Source organism: Chrysemys picta, chromosome 1, assembly GCF_011386835.1.
Source record: "Chrysemys picta bellii isolate R12L10 chromosome 1, ASM1138683v2, whole genome shotgun sequence".
NCBI lineage: Eukaryota > Metazoa > Chordata > Testudines > Emydidae > Chrysemys > Chrysemys picta.
In genome coordinates, this window is record NC_088791.1 from 213,326,785 (window position 1) to 213,345,933 (window position 19,149).

At 42.9% G+C, this 19,149-nt stretch overlaps 1 protein-coding gene across 4 annotated transcripts in view; it reads left to right on the forward strand.

Moving 5' to 3' along the window:
- The first annotated feature begins 3,859 nt into the window (after positions 1–3,859).
- Positions 3,860–19,149, forward strand: part of ACOT9 (acyl-CoA thioesterase 9) — a 37,801-nt gene continuing 22,511 nt past the window's right edge. For 2 of the 4 annotated variants that reach the window (XM_008170209.4, XM_008170211.4), the window contains exons 1-4: positions 3,860–4,161; positions 7,256–7,347; positions 12,684–12,710; positions 17,280–17,325. In XM_008170209.4, coding sequence (XP_008168431.1) covers positions 4,148–4,161; positions 7,256–7,347; positions 12,684–12,710; positions 17,280–17,325 — 179 coding nt within the window. In that variant the 5' untranslated portion in view covers positions 3,860–4,147. The remainder of the gene's footprint in view (positions 4,162–7,255; positions 7,348–12,683; positions 12,711–17,279; positions 17,326–19,149) is intronic. The other 2 variants (XM_008170210.4, XM_042859097.2) reach the window with 2 other exon arrangements.

Here is a 19,149-nt window from a genome sequence, read left to right on the forward strand (position 1 = left end):
CTTTAGCCTTAAATGCTTGGATCTTCAGACATATGTTTTTTTAAATAAATTCTTCAAAAGACCACCCTTATCTAAAATACACATTTTAATTACTATAGAAAAAAACTTACTTCCAAAGTCTTCCTGTCCTTTCTGTCCAACCATTTCTCCGTTCATCTCTTCCCCCCTTCCCCCATTGAAGGAAGCAACAGCCCTTTGCTTCCAGATAGCTGGACATAGAATTTCCCTTTCTTTACTTCTGACTATCTGATGAACTAGTTTTATGCAAAATCAGTACCTTAGTAAGATATAAAATCCTTTGTTATGCCTAAAATCTTTGGAAACATATTTTTTAAAGTTGGTGAAATTTCATAAACATGTGTATTGTTATGGAGATCACAGTCATCACACACAGTAAATTAGTGTTCCCTTTTTCTAAAAGCAATGATCATTGTTATGAACATGCTAAACCTCTGTGACTGATTAATTTAAAATAATGTCTGTTTCAGTGAGTTAAATATGCTGTAATCTGGAACGATTACTTTATGAAGGCTTAAGAGTACATTTAAAATATAAAATCAGCTTAGAAATACTGATTAACAAAATGTAAAACAGAGAAGAGCTGCATCATGTATTCCATAATATTTAATGTTGTATTCAGTAAGACAGCTGACTCACCCTCACTACAAAGTTTTTGCAAATAAATGTCTGACAAACTTCAGAACATATCAAAAAACCTGACTGACATTTTTTATTCCCAAATTTAGTGCTTTTAATTAGGTACCTTCTGCATGTCCATTCTGCCTGAGGGAGAGGGTACAGGGGTCTCTGCGGGGAACTGTGACTCTCCGCCACCGTGAGGCAGGCCGGGCGTCTTGTTATTCTTTCTGCCTTGTCCCTCCGCCTCTGCCCCCGCCGGGCTGCAATCTCAGGCTGCCGTCGGGCATAGGCGCACCAGTTTAATAATACTACATAGGGCCTCATAAATCCTAAGGATCCCTGGAGGCGCCAAAAAGTGGTGCCCTAGCTTGGCAGGGAGAAGCCGCCTTCCGGAGGCATTGGAGAGCCAGAGCATAGGCTTGCAGGGGCGGCGAGCCCCAGCCATGGAGAAGCTGGCGCGGCGCAGGGGGGCAGGAGCCCTGCAAAGGCGGCGGTGCCACTAGCGGGGAGCAGCCACGCCCCCCGCCCCTCCTGCCCAAGCTGCAGCAGATGCATGCAGGCAGAGGCCCCCGTGCACCCCCCATGCCAAACTCGGGCTCTGCGGCTCCTGGGCATGTGAGCCGCCACTGGGGCACGGGGCCCTGAGCCTGCTCCGGGAGGGGCAGCGGTGGTGGCTCACACTCCCAGGAGCCGCAGAGCCTGAGCGCGGTGAGGAGGGAACCGGGGGGGCACACGGGGGCCTCTGCCCACATGCATCTGCTGCAGGAGCCCCCAGAAGGCAGCTCCTCCCTGCTGAGCTGCTGCAGTGGCCCAAACCCGGCAAAGCCAGTGAGTGGACTCGGGGTGGGGGCTGCCAGGGTGGGGTGGGGAGGGCTCACGGGAGGATTGTGCACCCTCCAGGGGAGTTCAGGGGGCGGGGAGGGGGGAACCTGGTCTGGGGAGCAGCCCCTGGGCACAGCTGGCCCCTGGGCAGGGTGGCCTCTGGGGTCTATAAAAGCTCATTGGGATTTGCCCCTCAATGAACCGATGTGCGGGGGGGAGGGTACAAGGTGGAAGTTTCGCCTAGGGCGCAAAATATCCTTGCACCGGCCCTGCTCAGAAGGTTCTACAACCCTGCCTGAGTCTTAAATAAAACAAAAGGGGGAGGTGTGCGTGGGAAACAGGCGGTTGGAAGGACAGGGTGGTTACAAATCAGCCAGAAAGAAGCAGATTGCATGGGAATTCTACCAAGAATGGCTGTGGGGACCAAGAAAAATAAACCAGATGTGAAACACCTGAACTTGAAGGTAGGGCCAGCTCCAGGGTTTTGGCCGCCCCAAGCAGCCAAACAAAAACAAAACAAAACAAAAAAGCCGCGATCGCGATCTGTGGCAGCAATTTGGCGGGAGGTCCTTCGCTCCGAGCAGGAGCGAGGGGCCGTCCGCCGAATTGCCGCTGAAGAGCTGGACGTGCCGCCCCTCTCCGAAGTGGCCACCCCAAGCACCTGCTTGTTAAGCTGGTGCCTGGATCAGAAGATATGGTGCCTTTTCTGAACAGTGACCTGTTACTGCTTTCCCTGGGGTCAGATGACAAAACAAACAAAACCCCTTGATGAGCTCCAAGTAAAAGAAGCCAATTTTTAGCAGAAGGCAAGAATGAATCCCCCACTCCACACACACTTGCTTTGCTCCCCTCAGTTTCATTTATCCTATCTGACGCTCCATGCATCAGATGTCACTAGGTCTGCTCAGTTTAAATGACTGAGGCAAGATGCAATGCAAGCATCCACCTTAGCTATTTCTCAACAGGAAGGTTTGGCCAGCTTGAAGAAAACACAATTTACAGAGAACCCAGGATAGATGGAAGCTAATAATTGATTCAAAACACATATGGATGTGTAGCCACTCACAGGCACATACAGAATCTGCACTAACCAGTCAGGATTTCTGGCTCTCCCACCACCTCCCATTTGTCATGAGGGGCTATATGTTTTCACACTTGGCACCCAGTTCTGTATAGCTACATTGTACTCATGACTGAAGAATAGGTTCAGGGGTGGCTATTAGCCAAAAGATGGCCAGAGACGTAACCCTACGCTCTAGGCATCCTTAAACTTCCAACTGCTGGAAGGTGGGAGTGGACAACAGCAGATGGATCGCTTGATAATTGCCCTGTTCTGTTCATTCCCTCTGAAGCACATAAGAACATAAGAATGGCCATACTGGGTCAGACCAAAGGTCCATCCAGCCCAGCAGTCTGTCTGCCGACAGTGCTGGGCTGGATGGACCCTTGGTCTGACCCAGTATGGTCATTCTTATGTTCTCTCCTGCCATCCATCTCCAGCCTCTGACAAACAGAGGCTAAGGACACCATTCCTTACCCATCCTGGCCATAGGTGCCAACTCTGTGGGGAAAAATTGGTGGGTGCGGAGCACCCACCAGCAGCTCCCCGAACCGCCCCCTCCGCTGCAGCTCACCTCCGCCTCGTCCCCTGAGCAGGCTGTTGCATCCTATTTCTCCCCCGTCCCCCCCAGCGCTTGCACCGTGAAACAGGTGTTTCGCGCAAGCCTGGGAGGGAGGGGGGAGGAATGCGGTGCGCTTGGGGAAGAGGCGGGGATTTGGGGAAGGATCCAATGGGGCAGAGCGGGGGCAGGGTTGTGGGGGTGTGTGTGGGGCCAGGGAGGGGATTTGGGGAGGGATCCAATGGGGCAGGGAGGGGGCGGAGTAGGGGCCGTGGGGGGGGGCGAGCACCCACCGGTGCCAACAAAAGTTGGCGCCTGTGATCCTGGCTAATAGACATTAATGGACTTAACCGCCATGAATTTATCTAGTTCTCCTTTAAACCCTGTTATAGTCCTAGCCTTCCCAAGCTCCTCAGGCAAGGAGTTCCACAGGTTGACTGTGCGCTGTGTGAAGAACTTCCTTTCATTTATTTTAAACCTACTGCCCATTATTTTCATTTTGTGGCCCCTAGTTATTATATTATGGGAACAAGTAAATAACTTTCCCACCTGGCACCAGCTGCTGCTACACACCATGCTAGGCTAGAGGGACCACTGGTCTAACTCAGTACGGCCCTTCCTCTGTTGCTAGCCACAGATGAGCTCGTTAAGTGCGTGCTGAGGCACAGAGGGCGGGAGGATGCAGGGCTCACTGGAGGCAGGCTCTGTTTGTAGGAGTAGGGTTAACAATGACACCAAGGCAGGGCACGGAGAGCTGGGGGAGGATGCAGGTGCCAGCCGGGGCAGAGCCTTCGAGGCACAGGAGAGGAGTCTGAAGGGCACGTGCAGAGCTCAGCGCGTGCCGTGCGCGCGGCAACCAGGCACAGCGGACCAGAAGCCAGGGCACAGCGCCGGGCGGGATGGAAGGAACCATGTAGGCACGGAGGGGGTGGGGGGCAGACGGAAGGAACCATAGACAGAAAAAAGGATACGGCGGCTCTCTGCGCCGGGGGCACTGTTGCGTGTCTATGGTGCTGGAGGACTGAGTTCCCGCCGCGGGGCGGCGGTTCTCGGCGCTCGGGGGCAGGATGTTGGCGCTCAGGTGAGTGGCCGGGCCGGGCCGGGGTTCGAGCTGCTCCAGGGCCACAGGCCGCTGCCCCCGCCCCGGGGCTCGGCAGGGGACCGAGCGCGGCCGGTGCCCCCCGGGCAGCCATGGGCCGGGCGGAGCCGTCGTGCCGCCTGGGGAGCAGCAGCCGCTCGCTGGCCCCTGGGTGCCCGTCGGGAGCCCCCGGGTTCCGCTCGGTTTTGCGGGGCACCGTCGGCCCGTTCGCGGCGCTGGCGCCGGAGTCCCCCGGAGCCCGAGGGCCGGAGGCGGGTAGCGGGACTGCCCAGGGAGCCGCCTTTGCCTGCGCCCTGGCTCCCGCGCCCGCCTGGTGGTGCCGTGTCTGGCCCTGTGCGGGGGGCGGTCACTGGTCTCCGGTCCCCAGGGCTCGCGCCTGCCCGACGCTGCTTCGTGTGAAAAAATCACAAAGTAAATTCCCCCCCCCCTTGTAAGGTCCAGATGCAACATTATCGTCGGCTCCGCTGCCAGGGTGCACGGATAGGCCGTCAAAATCCCAGCCACGCACTAACGAGCTTCACTCTGTAGATGGGCACTATCCGGTTAAAATACACAGACCTGATTCTTGCACTGTGATTCGGCAGCGTTTTACAGATAACTACACAGTGTGCAAGGCAGTGAAGAACCAGGCTACATAGATATTAAATTAGCTGCTTTACAAATCATTAATTAAATAATTCAGCTTGAAAAATGCATTTTTTTGCCATTAATGCCAATTGCTTTTTTTTTGCATTTCACTCATCTTAGATAATGAAAATTGAAGAGCTGTACTGTCGTTTTCAGTATTTAACTTAATTTTGCAGTTCTGGACTATCATAAAGCTGTACTACTTGAGTTGAAAACACTGTAGAGGAATGTTTAAATCCAAGCAAGCTGTTTGAACTGAAATGCAAACAAACCAAACAGGCAGATTTTGAACCCTTTTCTAGTAATGCTTGGGGCTAAATTCTGCCCTAATTTATACCCTGTGCAACTCTATTGATGCCAATGGGCTGAGCCTGTACAGGGTCAGTGAGGCCAGAATATGGTCTTAAATGTTAAAACATTTTTTCCTCCTAAAGTACTTGCCTTTGTATTTTAAAATCATATAGGACTGTGAACTGAGTTAAGCAATAGATCACCTGGGGGCTCTGCTAATAAAAGTGTCTGTTGGAGTCAAAGGCTGTGTCTGCAGTAGGGGATGTTAAAATAAAGTTTCCACCATTACCACTGCAGCAGTTCCTAGTGCAGATGAGATTTAGTGCAGTGGTCCCAACTCTTTTACGTCTTGCCCCCCCTTACTCATGTCCATGCCACCTGGGAGATTGGTTGGGAGCTGGGGCCACGGTTGTGGCCAGCGGCTGAGGCTGGGGCTGCAGCCTGGCTGGGAGCCACGGGCCAAGGCTGGGCATCAACTGGGGCCAGCAGCTGGGGCAGTGGCTGGGTGCAGAGCTGCAGCCAGGACCTGGGGCCACAGCTGGGGGTTGGGCTGGAAAAGAGCTGGGGGCAGAGTGGAACTGAGTGGTGCTCTCTCTGCCCCCCCCCCCCAGGAGGGCACGCCCCACAGTTTGGGGGCCATTGTTCTAGTGTTTTTACTGTCCTGTTAGTTAAATCAGCTAGAGAGGTGCAGGGTCCATAGTGGTGTGGCGATACATGATCTTTATGTAGACAGCCCTGCCCTATTATACATGCTGAAGACCTACCCATTTTTGAGGTGAACCCTTTGGCCATTTCTGCAGGAGGTTGAGGGACAGGCAAACCCTGTTCCTTGACAGGACAATATGGGGGATTGCTGTGAGAATTTTACCAGACAGAACCAGGAGTAATGGTCTTAAGTGGCAGTGGGAGAGGTTTAGGTTGGATATTAGGGAAAACTTTTTCACTAGGAGGGTGGTGAAGCACTGGAATGGGTTACCTAGGAAGGTGGTGGAATCTCCTTCCTTAGAAGTTTTTAAGGTCAGGCTTGACGAAGCCTTGGCTGGGATGATTTAGTTGGGGATTGGTCCTGCTTTGAGCAGGACATTGGACTTGATGACCTCCTGAGGTTCCTTCCAACCCTGATATTCTCTGATTCTTTAGGGACTATCTGGCCTATTGAGATTAATATGGGGAGCATGCAAATACAAATCAATAACAATGTATCTTATCAGAAAAAACAATGTTGCTTCGTTGAACAAACTATGAAACTTGAAGTCAGGACTCAAAAAAATCTAGCAACTTTGGTGCTGACTCAGTATGTAACCTTAAGGAAGTCATTTAAGCCCAGATCCTCAAAGGTGTTTAGACTCCTAACTTCAGTTGATTTCAGTGCTGAGCATCCACCCTAATGTTAAGGAACTTGCACTCTGTGAGACAGTGACCTGAAATGACATAGCTTTTTAACTAATATCAATAAGCCTCCTTTGTTGTTTGTTTTATTTTTCCAGATTAAAACTAGGGTCTTACTGCAATAAAACAAAACCTTTATTTCGTGAATTTTACATTTTCCCTATTAATGTTACCTTAAATGATTTAAACTCATGTTCACTTTAGTAAAAACATTAGGTACGTCCAAGAATCCCAAAATGATTTAGAAGTGTTGCTGTACCTATTTTACAAATGGATAAATTGAGGCACAGAAACATTAAGGCCCAGATCCACCAAGGTATGTAGGCTCCTAACTTCCAACTGCAGTCTCCGCTGACCAAGCCCCTTTAAGGTGCCTCAGATTGGGAACCTAAACTCATGAGGCATTTCTGAAAATCTTGGCCACTGTTTATATGCTTCATTGACAACTTCTTCCAAACAATGTTATGAAAAATTCAACAGTTCTTTCTGTGGGGAAACAACATACCTGATTTGGCTTTACTTTGCCCCCCGCTCCTCAAAATATTTTTACCATACAAGTAATGCAAACTTGTCTCTTTTACTAATTCTCTGCACATGTCAATTTGCAATTTAGCCAACTCCACCTATAATATGTTTAAACTATTGCGTTGCTTCTGAAAAAAAACTTCTATGAAAATGGTTAAATGAGTCTCTGAAGTAGTGTGTACCTTTCTCATTTGTTTTCACTGCAGTAATTTTGAATGATGCTTAATTCCTTTCATGTCTACAGATGGTGTACTGTAAGGAAGGCTCCTTCTCTTCTGGCTAGGGCACTGACATCCATGACTAATGGCTTCCAGTCTCCTCCAGACATGTTTGAAGGTAATATAACTGGTTGAATTTTGGAAGATCATGTCATTAAAGGGTTTTATTCTTTCCTTTATACTGTTGGGTGAAAAGCACTGTCCTTATCAGTTACTAAGCTTAACTAGTTTAACGCTTTAATAGTAAAATGTTAGGACAATATATTACCACCTTAATCAAGTATAAAGCATAAGTAAAGTAGATAGAGCAGGATAATGTAATGATAAGTTAGCCTACCTATGCCCCAGGGCTAGGTATTTCTGGCATCTGGTCCAATCTGGTATAAGTCCTGCATTGCTCCACCTCCTGTTGTTAAACACGCATTCTTTATACCTTGTCCTGTAACATTGCATGGGCACAAATTATTTAAACTACCTAATCTGCAAACATTCCATTCTAAATATGTTTTCTAATATAGTTTTAGCAGAATAAATAAAAAAGTAACAGGTACCTCCTTAGCTATCTTTTATTTAACCATTTCTTTCATGTGTTCATTATTTCTTTCAACTGTTGTTGTATTGTTACATATCTTTTTGTTATGGCCTTGTAGTTGCTGACTAGTTCTGTCCAGTCAGTGTTTATCCTTCCTAATCTGTCTTGCTTGTATCTATCTAGAAAAAATACACATTGTCTGTTTCACTTTTCCCAGTTATCTACACAGACCAAGAATCCACTGTAGGTAGGATGCAAACCAGCTTTCTGATTTCTTTACAACCTTTGAAAGCTATGTCAACAACACACAGAGAAAGCAGAAAAGTTCCCTTTTTACATTTTCTTATAACAATATCTACTTCTCTAACATTAAATACAGCATTAAATACAGTTCATTGTACTTTTCGTTCTAATACTCTCATGCAACTCCCATTAAGGAGTGACATGGATGTATTGTAAAGAGCATATCCCTTAGTGTAGTTCATATTATTTAAGACATAGTTTCTGACAGTTTCTTTTATGTAAAATTCTTGCACATGTGTTGAACTAATGGTAAAACTGTGTGAATGCAGCATACAAGTTCAGGGTATCAGCATGGTCCTTTTTGCCTGGAAAAGCGGAAAGCTCATGTCTGTTTTTTGGGAAGACACCTTTCCTTTTTCCCTGAGGATGCGTTCTGGATGGAGGGTAACTGTAGAATGGGGACATATGGATGGTGGGGGAGGATGGGCAAGAAGAGAACAAAGTGAGGAATAGAACTGAAATATCCTCCAGAAAAACTGAGTTTTTATACATAAGAAATTATATCTGAAAATCCTTTAATCTGATCAGAACCATGGATTATGAAAATTTACATCAGTATTATTTTATATTAAAATACTGTTTTTAATCAGATTTATAATAATTAAATATGAAACATGAAGCGTTAATGTTTTAATTTTTAAACGAAAGTAAATGCAAATACTAATTACAGTTAGGCAGCCCAAAAAAGAATTTGAAAAGCAACTAGCAAAAAGACACAAAAACTAACAGCAATTTTTTTTAAGTACATCAGAAGCAGGAAGCCAGTCAAACAATCAGTGGGGTCACTGGATGATTGAGATACTGAAGGAGCATTCAAGTAAGACAAGGCCATTGTGGAGAAGCTAAAGACTTCTTTGCATCTGTCTTTACTGCAAATAATATGAGGGAGATTCCCACATCCCAGCCATTCTTTTTAGATGATTTATCTGAGGAACTGTCCTAGATTGAAGTGTCAGTAGAGGAGGTTTAGGAACAAATTGATAAATTAAACTGTAATAAGTCACCAGGACCAGATGATATTTACCTAAGTTCTGAAGGAACTCTAATATGAAACTGCAGAGCTACTAACTGTGCAATGTAACCTATCTGTAAACTCAGCCTCTGTACCAGACAACTGGAGGATAGCTAATGTAATGCTCATTTTTAAAAAAAAGTCTCAAGAGGCAATCCTGGCAATTACAGGCCAGTAAGCCTAACTCCAGTACCAGGAATATTGGTTGAAACAGTAGTAAAGAACACAATTATCAGATGCATAGATGAACACGATAAGTTGGCGAAGAGTCAACACAGTTTTTGTAAAGGGAAATCGTGCCTCCCCAATCTATTAGAATTCTTTGAGGATGACAACAAGCATGTAGACAAAGGTGATCTGTGGATATAGTGTATTTGGACTTTTAGAAAGCCTTTGATAAGGTCCCTTACCAAAGGCTCTTAAGCAAACTAGGCAGTCATGAGATAAGAGGGAGAGTCCTCTGATGGATCAGTAACTGGTTAAAAGATAGGAAACAAAGGTTAGGAATAAATGGTCAGTTTTCATGGTGGAGAGAGGTAAACGATCTTTACTGAGACCAGTGCTGTTCAGCATATTTCTAAATGATCTGGAAAAAGGGGTAAACAGTGAGGTGGAAAAGTTTGCAGACAATACAAAATTACTCAAAATAGTTAAGTCCAAAGCTGACTGTGAAGAGTTAAAAAGGGATCTCACAAAGCTGGGTGATTGGGCATATGTGTGATTCAAAAGCTTGTCTCTCTCACCAACAGAAGTTGTCCAATAAAAGATATTACCTCACCCACCTTGGGCAAAAAAAATGGCAGATGAAATTCAATGTTGATAAATCCAAAGTAATGCACATTGGAAAACATAATTCTAACTATACGTACATAATTCTAACTATACGTACAAAATCATAGAAGATTAAGGTCGGAAGAGACCTCAGGAGGTCATCTAGTCCAACCCCCTGCTCAAAGCAGGACCAACTCCAACTACATCATCCAGGGCTTTGTCAAGCTGGGCCTTAAAAACCTCTAAGGAAGGAGATTCCACCACCTCCCTAGGTAACCCATTCCAGTGCTTCACCACCCTCCTAGAGACCTCCCCCACTGCAACTTGAGACCACTGCTCCTTGTTCTGTCATCTGCCACCACTGGGAACAGCCGAGCTCCATCCTCTTTGGAACCCCCCTTCAGGTTGTTGAAGGCTGCTATCAAATCCCCCCTCACTCTTCTTTTCTGCAGACTAAATAAGCCCAGTTCCCTCAGCCTCTCCTCATAAGTCATGTGCCCCAGCCCTCTAATAATTTCCGTTGCTCTCTGCTGGACTCTCTCCAATTTGTCCACATCCTTTCTGTAGGGGGGCTTGGGGGAGGAAAACTGGATGCAATACTCCAGATGTGGCCTCACCAGTGCCGAATAGAGGGGAATAATCACTTCCCTCGATCTGCTGGCAATGCTCCTACTAATGCAGCCAAATATGCCGTTAGCCTTCTTGGCAACAAGGGCACACTGTTGACTCATCCAACTTCTTATCCACAGGTCCTTTTCTGCAGAACTGCCGCTAAGCCAGTCAGTCCCCAGCCTGTAGCGGTGAATGGGATTCTTCCTTCCTAAGTGCAGGACTCTGCACTTGTCCTTGTTGAACCTCATTAGATTTCTTTTGGCCCAATCCTCCAATTTGTCTAGGAGTCTTAATTAACTGTTTGACTCCAAGATCTCTTGCTTGTGTGCTTGTGGCTAGTTCTCTGAAAGGATCTGCTCAATGTGCAGCGGCAGTAAAAAAAAAAAAAAAGTTAACAATATTAGAAACCATTAGGAAAGAGATAGGTGATAAGAAAATATCATAATGCAACTATATAAATCAATGGGATGCACACACCTTGAACACTGTGTGCAGTTCTGGTTGATCCATCTAAAAAAAAGACATGTTGGAATTGGAAAAATACAGAGAAGGGCAACAAAAATGATTAAGGATTAAGCTTCCATATGAAGAGAGGTTAAAAAGACTGGGACTGTTGAATTTAGAAAAGAGACAACAAAAGGGGGATATGATAGACGTCTATAAAATCATGAACGATGTGGAGAAAGTGAATAAGGAAGTGTTATTACCCCTTCACATAACAAGAATCCAGGGTCACCCAATGAAATCAATAGCAGGTTTAAAACAAATAAAAGTAAATACATCTTCACATAATGCACAGTCAACTTGTGGAATTTGTTTCCAGTGGATATGGTGATGGCCAAAAGTATAACTGGATTAAAAAAAGAATTAGATACGCTCAAGGAGGATAGATCCATCAATGGTTATTAGCCAAGATGGTTAGGGACACAACCCCATGCTCTGGTGTCCGTAAACTTCTGACTGCTAGAAGCTGGGAGTGGACAACGGGATGGATCACTTGATACATTGCCCAGTTCTCTTCATGCCCTCTGAAGCATCTGGCACTGGCCATTGTTGGAAGACAGGATACTGGGCCAGATGGATCATTGGTCTGACCCAATATGGCCATTCTTATTTTTTAACATGTACATTAAAATAGAACAAAGGGACTGAAATGGGACACAAATAATTCCTCTGAGATTCTGCTAGTGTCTGATACTATCTAATCCTTCAGTCATTCTCTAAATAGAAACTCTCATTTGTACTAATGACTAGGTTACTTATTGTGATTTACTGAATGTTGGAGATTTGTGTTAGTAAATGAGCAAACACATAATTGAGAGGTGGGGAGGAGGGGAAGAAAAGCAAGGATACTGCATGTGGTATTTAATGAAAATTGTACTTGGTTCATTTATTGTGATTGTAATTTTAGATTTAGCTATAACAGTACCAGCTAGTAATACAGTACAGTACATTTTTGTAAAAGCTTCTAGGGGCACTCTGTTATTGGTTATTTACTGAGAAATGGGGAGCAATTGATGGTTTGTATATTATAACACTTACTGCTTAGTGAGGTTCTGCTCTAAACCTGTAACTTTATTTGCCTGTAAAAACACCGTGCAAACTTCCATTGCTACATATAAATAACTTGTCCTTCTTTCATTCCCATTCACTATATTAATCTATTTTTCCAAGCTGTCTCCTAAGTGCTGGATGCTCACCCCAACTTGTTTTTCCATACTACCGACCTCCATTCAAATCCCTTCTGTAAAAAAAAAAGCTCACTTCTTCTGTATCCTCACAAGAGGTGAACCAAACAACCCTTTAAAGATCATCCTCTCCCACCCCCGCAACTCTCCAAAAAAATACTCCATGTTATTCCTTCCTCTGACCTCCTTATTGCATACTTTCTTCCCCATTTACATCTGTTGAGGCCCTGATCCTTGGGGCTGCTCACATGTGTCAAGTTAAGCATGTGCATAAATGTTTGCAGGATCACGGTTATAGATTGTAAGCTCTTCTGGGCAGGAAGGGATATTGTCATTACTGGTGCTTAGCACAAATTAATATTAAAATTAACCATGTAACTGAATGAAGACAAGTTGCCTACAATTAGATACTAATGTGCATGTGCAAAGTGGAATTTGGAGGGGAAAAATAACCAGACAACCCGTGACTAGAAGTATACTCTTTTCCTTGTTTTATGGTGGTATTGATTATCTAACTTGTTTTTTCCACTCCACAGGACACTTACCCATTCATGTGAATAATGGTGTGTGGTGGTAATCAGCATGCATTTTAATATTTACAGAACTGCTTCAAGCCTATCTTGCTACTATCTAACTTTATTTGAGGATTCATGAAAAACAAAAATTAATATTTTTCTCTGTCAACTTTCACAAGTCATCCCTGTGGTCATTAAAACTGTTAACTGTGACATGTGAATGGTTCCAATCTTATTGGTAGAAATATTGTCACAGGTCATATATACAATGTGCTGATTGATATAAGGGCATGCTAGATCACTTGCATTTTTTTAAAAATCTGCAGGTAATAAAACCATTTATATTTTAAGGCACAAATCCTGCAGTTCTTATACATGTAAATCTCTCATAGGCAAAATTCTTATTTATGTCAAAGTAGAGATTGCAGGATTTGGCCCAAAAAGTATAAACAGAAGTATACTCAGGAAAGCCCCTGGAATAAGTTTTTTCCAACTTAGGTGCCTGAAGTCACGCTCCAATATCCGTATTTAGGAATTTAAGCAGCCTGACTTTTGAAAAGTTTTGAGTGCCTGTATCTTCCAATGAAATCAATAGGAATTGTAACCGATTAATACTCTTGAAAACTCAGGCTATTTATTTAGGTCCCTATATATGGATTTAGCAGCCTAGCTTTAAGGACTCAAGTTTGAAAATCTTTGACTTGGTATTTGAAGCAATGTTGATAATTTAAAGAGATGCCACATACCAACTCTAGTCTGCTTTTGTTGAAAGACCCAAGCCAACATTTTCGAAGTTGGCTGCCTAAAGTTAGACTCCTAAAGCCTCAGTTAGACATCTAAATAAAAACGTTGATTTTCAGATGTGCTGAGTACCTGCAACTCCCACTGAAATCAATAGCAAGGTCGGCTTAAAAAATGATGGCGCAATATGGCGCTTTGTTTGGGGATTACTGCTGTGTAACGTACTTGAAACTAATGGCAAGCTTACTCTTGCTCTTAATGAAAATTAGATGTCAGTGCATCCAGTAAATACTGTTAACAGCCTCAGCCTCTGATTACCTTCACATTCTCTAGGGCAGTGTTTCTTAACCTTTTTGATTCCAGGGACCGGCTTGCTGTTTTCCTAAACTTTCTGACCTTGTCTACACTACAGGTTACTTCAGTATAACTTACAGTGTTCTGGGGTGTGAATAATCCACACACGTGAGCAACGTAAATTATCCCAAACTAAACACCAATGTAGACAGAACTATATTGGTGGGAGAGTTCTCTGTGCTGATAGAAAACTATTTTCAGTACTCTGGTCTTCAAAGAGCCCATTTCTTGTACATTGTGTAAAAGTCTCTACATGCACTGAAACATTGGGGTTTGTTTTCCTAGCTGTCAGCTGTCTCTGAGGCTACTTTAAATTTCCATCTGTTCAAATTGGAAGAAAACTGTATCTTGATACCATCCCTTGTAGAGCCACCTCAGCTTTCACTTTCATTGCTGTTTACAATATTCTCTCTTGACCTGAAGAACTCAGAGTATTTTTATTTATACTAAACAGCTTCAGTGATTTTTTTTTTTTTTTTTTTTTTTTAAGTTAGAAAACCTTTTCTGGTTTGAGTGAATACTGTTACAGTGGAGCTGTAACAAAGAGTTTGAAATTGATGCAGCATCACTTTATTAGTACACTATAGCAGGGATGCTCAGACTTTTGTATAGTGTGGGCCACATGGTCATACGGATTGACTCATAGCAGTGGTTCCCAAACTTTAACAACCTGTGAACCCCTTTCACTAAAATGTCAAGTCTCACGAAGCCCTCCTAAAAATGAATATTTCCAGGGATTTTCTCCTTTACCTGAGTATAAATTATAAAAAGCAGTGATCTTGGAAATATAAAATTTGTTTTTATGAGATGCTTATTACACACTATTTATTATTAATTATTATTTATCATTACAGTATTTTTATTACATTATGAAAACAGCAACACTCTTCCAAGATCTCACCTTCATAGCTTGTATTGCTTAGAATAAGCCTGTTATAAGACAAGGCTCCTATATTTCATCAAGGAGTATAAGATGTGAAACAGCATAAAGGTATTTAAGAAGCCAACTCAAAGAGTTCCTGCTACACAAGCATTCAGGTCTTGAGCAGTCCAGGCAAACAACGCACATTACAACAAAGCTTAAACTTGTTCTTTGTAATAATTTTAAAAACAATACTAGCTGCCTATTTATTTTAAAAACAGCAAAAAATATCCACCTCCCTTTCCATTTCTTATAAAGAGTCTTGAAGTTTAAATCTCCTCAGCGTGATAGCTATGCTTGCTTTGATATGCTTAGCTCTTGAAAGTCCAGGGGCTCCGGGCCGCTGGCCCCATGCTGCCCGGAGTCCCTATGGACAGCTCTGTCCGCCATTAGGGAATTTTTTCCCAAGAACCCCCTGTAACATTTCGTGAACCCCCTCCCATTCGTGATCTCATAACATTTCTGTCACAAATAAAGCAATTGCTTTCATGGATGGTTTACTAATATTTTATACTGTTAAGCGATTAGAGTGCGTAATAAAACAAAATAGTAAATCAGATATGGAAGTTTAGGGAGCGTTATCTCTAATTGCTTGAAAGCCTGTTAAATGAAGAAGGGAGTAGATGAATAATAGAATTTACTCACTAAACAAATTCTGAAATACTGTTTGGTTTTAAATCTGTATATTGGAATGGATTTGGTTTGCCCACATTTTAATAATATTCATTATGCACATTTTCCTTTTACATTTTGTGTAATCAAAATGAAAGTACTAAATCTTCTACCCTACAAACACTTTTGTGTTTTAAATCTGTGAATAGTTGCACAAAAGTGAATGGGACTACTTGCACATGTAAATCTTTGCAAGATTGGGGATTAAGTCATTAATAGTTTATTGCCTCACTCTCTTTACAATTAGAAATGGCTACAACTTTCTCTTCAAATCAAGATACAGAAATTCTGGGCGAAAACATTTACTTTTCTTTCAGTTTGCGCGTTAGTACAAAAATGAGTACAAAAATGGTTGTAGATGCTGTGATGGTGTACATTCTAATGCTGCTTTGCTCTAATGGATATTAGGGCAAGTTCACTGCTGGCTCCATGAGTGGAATTTAATTGAATTCAGTGGAGTAGCTCTTCTTATAAAAATAGGCCACTGATGAGGCTTAATTTAATTTAGTTAATTTTTAAGCGTTTCTTTTGGTTAAGGTTTATTGGTGTAAAATTAGTCATGGAATTTTTCTTAATCCAAAATATACTTTTGATAATTGTTAATACAAATAGCTTGAGTGTTCAGTCTGGAATGTGCAAAGCAAGACTATGTGTAATGATTTTAATTTGCCTTGCATAAAAAATGTGAAGGATCAGCTTCTGTGATATCAGTGGCTGAATCTGTGTCTTGCTTTTGTTCTTTATATAACTGTTCGCTGATATGTCCTTAATTCTGTCTTCATAATTTAAAATCCTCTCTCTCTTCCTGCTAAAAATCTTGATAAGGAGGCAAGGTTGCCCTGCTTGTGTAAACTGCTTCATGTCATTGTCTGTCTGAAATTTATGAACTGTTGCTGGATGAGTTCAGGCACTGAACACACCGTGCATATACCAAACTAGAACTCACAGAGTAGAGACCCTAGATTTGAGTAGACCTAGCATCAACTTGGCAGTCCCAAATGAGAAAAGAGCAGAACCATTAATCTGCCTCTTCACCCCAAATTAAAAAAAATCTCACATCCTTGCACAGATGCTAGAACTGTTTCACTGGTGCAGGCAATGGTAGAAGTACTATTGACTGCCTGTGTGTAAGCCAGGAATAGGCAACCTTTGGCATGCGGCCCACCAGGGTAAGCACCCTGGTGGGCTGGGCCGGTTTGTTTACCTGCTGCGTCCACAGGTTCGGCCGATCGCGGCTCCCACTGGCTGCGGTTTGCCGTCCCAGGCTAATGTAGGCTGCGGGAAGCGGCGGCCAGCATATCTGTTGGCCACACCGTGGCCCTGGTATAAACCCAGCTAAGAGCTGCATTTCTACGTCAAGGGAGACGAGTCCCTGCTTGCGAAAGCCAGTATACTGACCCTGCCCGTCCTTGTTTGGAAATTATTGATTAAAAAAGAGAAATTTTCCTTTTTTCCTCAGCTGCACTGTTCCCTTTTGGGTTTGTTTTGTCAGTCTGTGAATTAGCCAGGATTTGTTTGTGTTTAGGCTGAAATGACCCCATATTCTAATTCCCCAGGTTGATATTGATCTGCCACATTTTTTCAGTTATTCAAAAAGCTAACAACTTTTGTATTTGCATTAGTAAATTTTCTGAAGGCATTTTCTGTTGGTCCTTGCTGTACACAACTGGTTACAGAATCATGTTACTAAGATAAAAAGAATCCAGGTTAATTACATTATTAAACTGTGGAGAGTCTTGTTAACTCATCTCAAGATCATGATATACCTACTAAAACCAGCAGTGAATTTGGCCAACAATATCTAGTTTTCAAGCCACTGTTTGCATGACTTTGCTTGATCTTCCTGTTCTTGGGATGAAGATTGCACCTTTTAGCACCAGGCAACTTCACATTTGTCACTTGACTGATTTGCTTTGATTTTGTTTCAGTGCGAAGCAGATTGAGTGCTATAGTGGGAGCTTCTACCAACTGGAGGTACAGTGTACATGAATGTATTTTTCTTTCATTTCTGATACCCTTGAGAGAGCTCACTTTCACAGCAATGGATGTTAACAGCATTATACAGCTAACCTGTGGGAAAACACCTGGCTAACGCTGGAAGAAACAATGAAAACTGAAGGCTTTTGAATTCTGAATTAGTGGCTAAAGTTTGAGGTGGCAGCTTGTGTAGACATGCCCGAGCTAGCTTTGGGACCAGAACAGCAAAGCTACAGCAGTGCATGCTTAAGTGCTTGCTTGCTGTGTAAATAATTACCCAGGGCTTTGGGCAGGCTTGTACAGCCCACTCGGAAGCACATGCATCTCATCTTCACTGCTCTGGTACCAGACTAGCCAGATTAAGCTAGCTAAGGTATGGTTACGTGAGCTGCAATTATACCCATTGATTGCAGTGTAGCTATGCCCTAAGTTTGTTGTAATGACATTTTAGTTCATGAATCTTTTGTGGAAATCAGTGCCATTTTACATTACAAGATCCGTCTATCTTGTTTGTATGTGTAGGGTTTATAGTATTTTTGAGATTATGAACACGCTCTTCTTACCCAATGAACTGCAAAAATTGAGAGACCATTTACATCAACTCTATTGTGCTGTTGTGTGTATAAAATTATTAAATATATTCATATAATCTAGATTACGGATGTGATTCAACATGTCGAAGTCAATAGAAACACATTGACTTCAATGGGAGTTGGATCGGGTTTTAAGATTCTTGTATGTCTAACTCTAGGGCTGCATGTACTGGACCATAGAACACATGCAAGATTCTCCTCTACTTAATGGCTGTTTGTATCAATTTTGCTGATGTGAAAAGTCTACACGTGGCTTTTATAATGAGTGATACAGAGGGTTGGACCATTTTGGAGGAAACCTGTTATAGTATTAGATGATTGTGCTTGATCCTGTGTTTAGCTAATTCAGATACACAAGATTTCCTTTCTACGAATGTTTGTCACCTAGCAGTTGATACATGGATGGAGTATTTGTATAATATTTTAAGAGTAGTACTGCAGCATTTAAAAATATTGATGTTTTTGAGGAATATTATTTCCTTATAATATACTATAGAGAGCATAACCCCTAATATTTACATCTATGTATATGAAAGTGTGAATTTTTCTACAACTTTTAGGGGTGAAAGCCTGGCTTCCTTGAAGGCAATAGGAGTTTTGCCATTGACTTCAAAGGAGACTTTAATATGTCTATTAAAAGTGCAATGTAGGAGTAGGGTGGAGAACAGAATATAATTGGATCTCATTGTTCAATTCCTACAGGTTTATGGACTGTTGAATTTGCACCTGTGACTATCAATTTCATTTAGACCTCTCCTTTAAAATTTTGCATCTTCCCTGAAACGTTTCACTGTTAGTCCAACCTAGAGATAAATCCACAGAAACTAAAGAATAGAGCATCTTCACTTAGCAGTCTGGTGTATTCCGTGTCTGTACAGCTGTCTAACTTAGAATGTAGACCAGGGGTCAGCAACCTTTCAGAAGTGGTGTGCGAGTCTTTATTTATTCACTCTAATGTAAGGTTTCGCGTCATACATTTTAACGTTTTTAGAAGGTCTCTTTCTATAAGTCTAGAATATATAACTAAACTATTGTTGTATGTAAAGTAAATAAGGTTTTTAAAATGTTTAAGAAGCTTAATTCAAAATTAAATTAAAATGCAGAGCCCCCGGACTGGTGGCCAGGACCCAGGCAGTGTGAGTGCCACTGAAAATCAGCTCACGTGCCGCCTTCGGCACGTGTGCCATAGGTTGCCTACCCCTGATGTAGACCCTTTGGAGTAAGAACT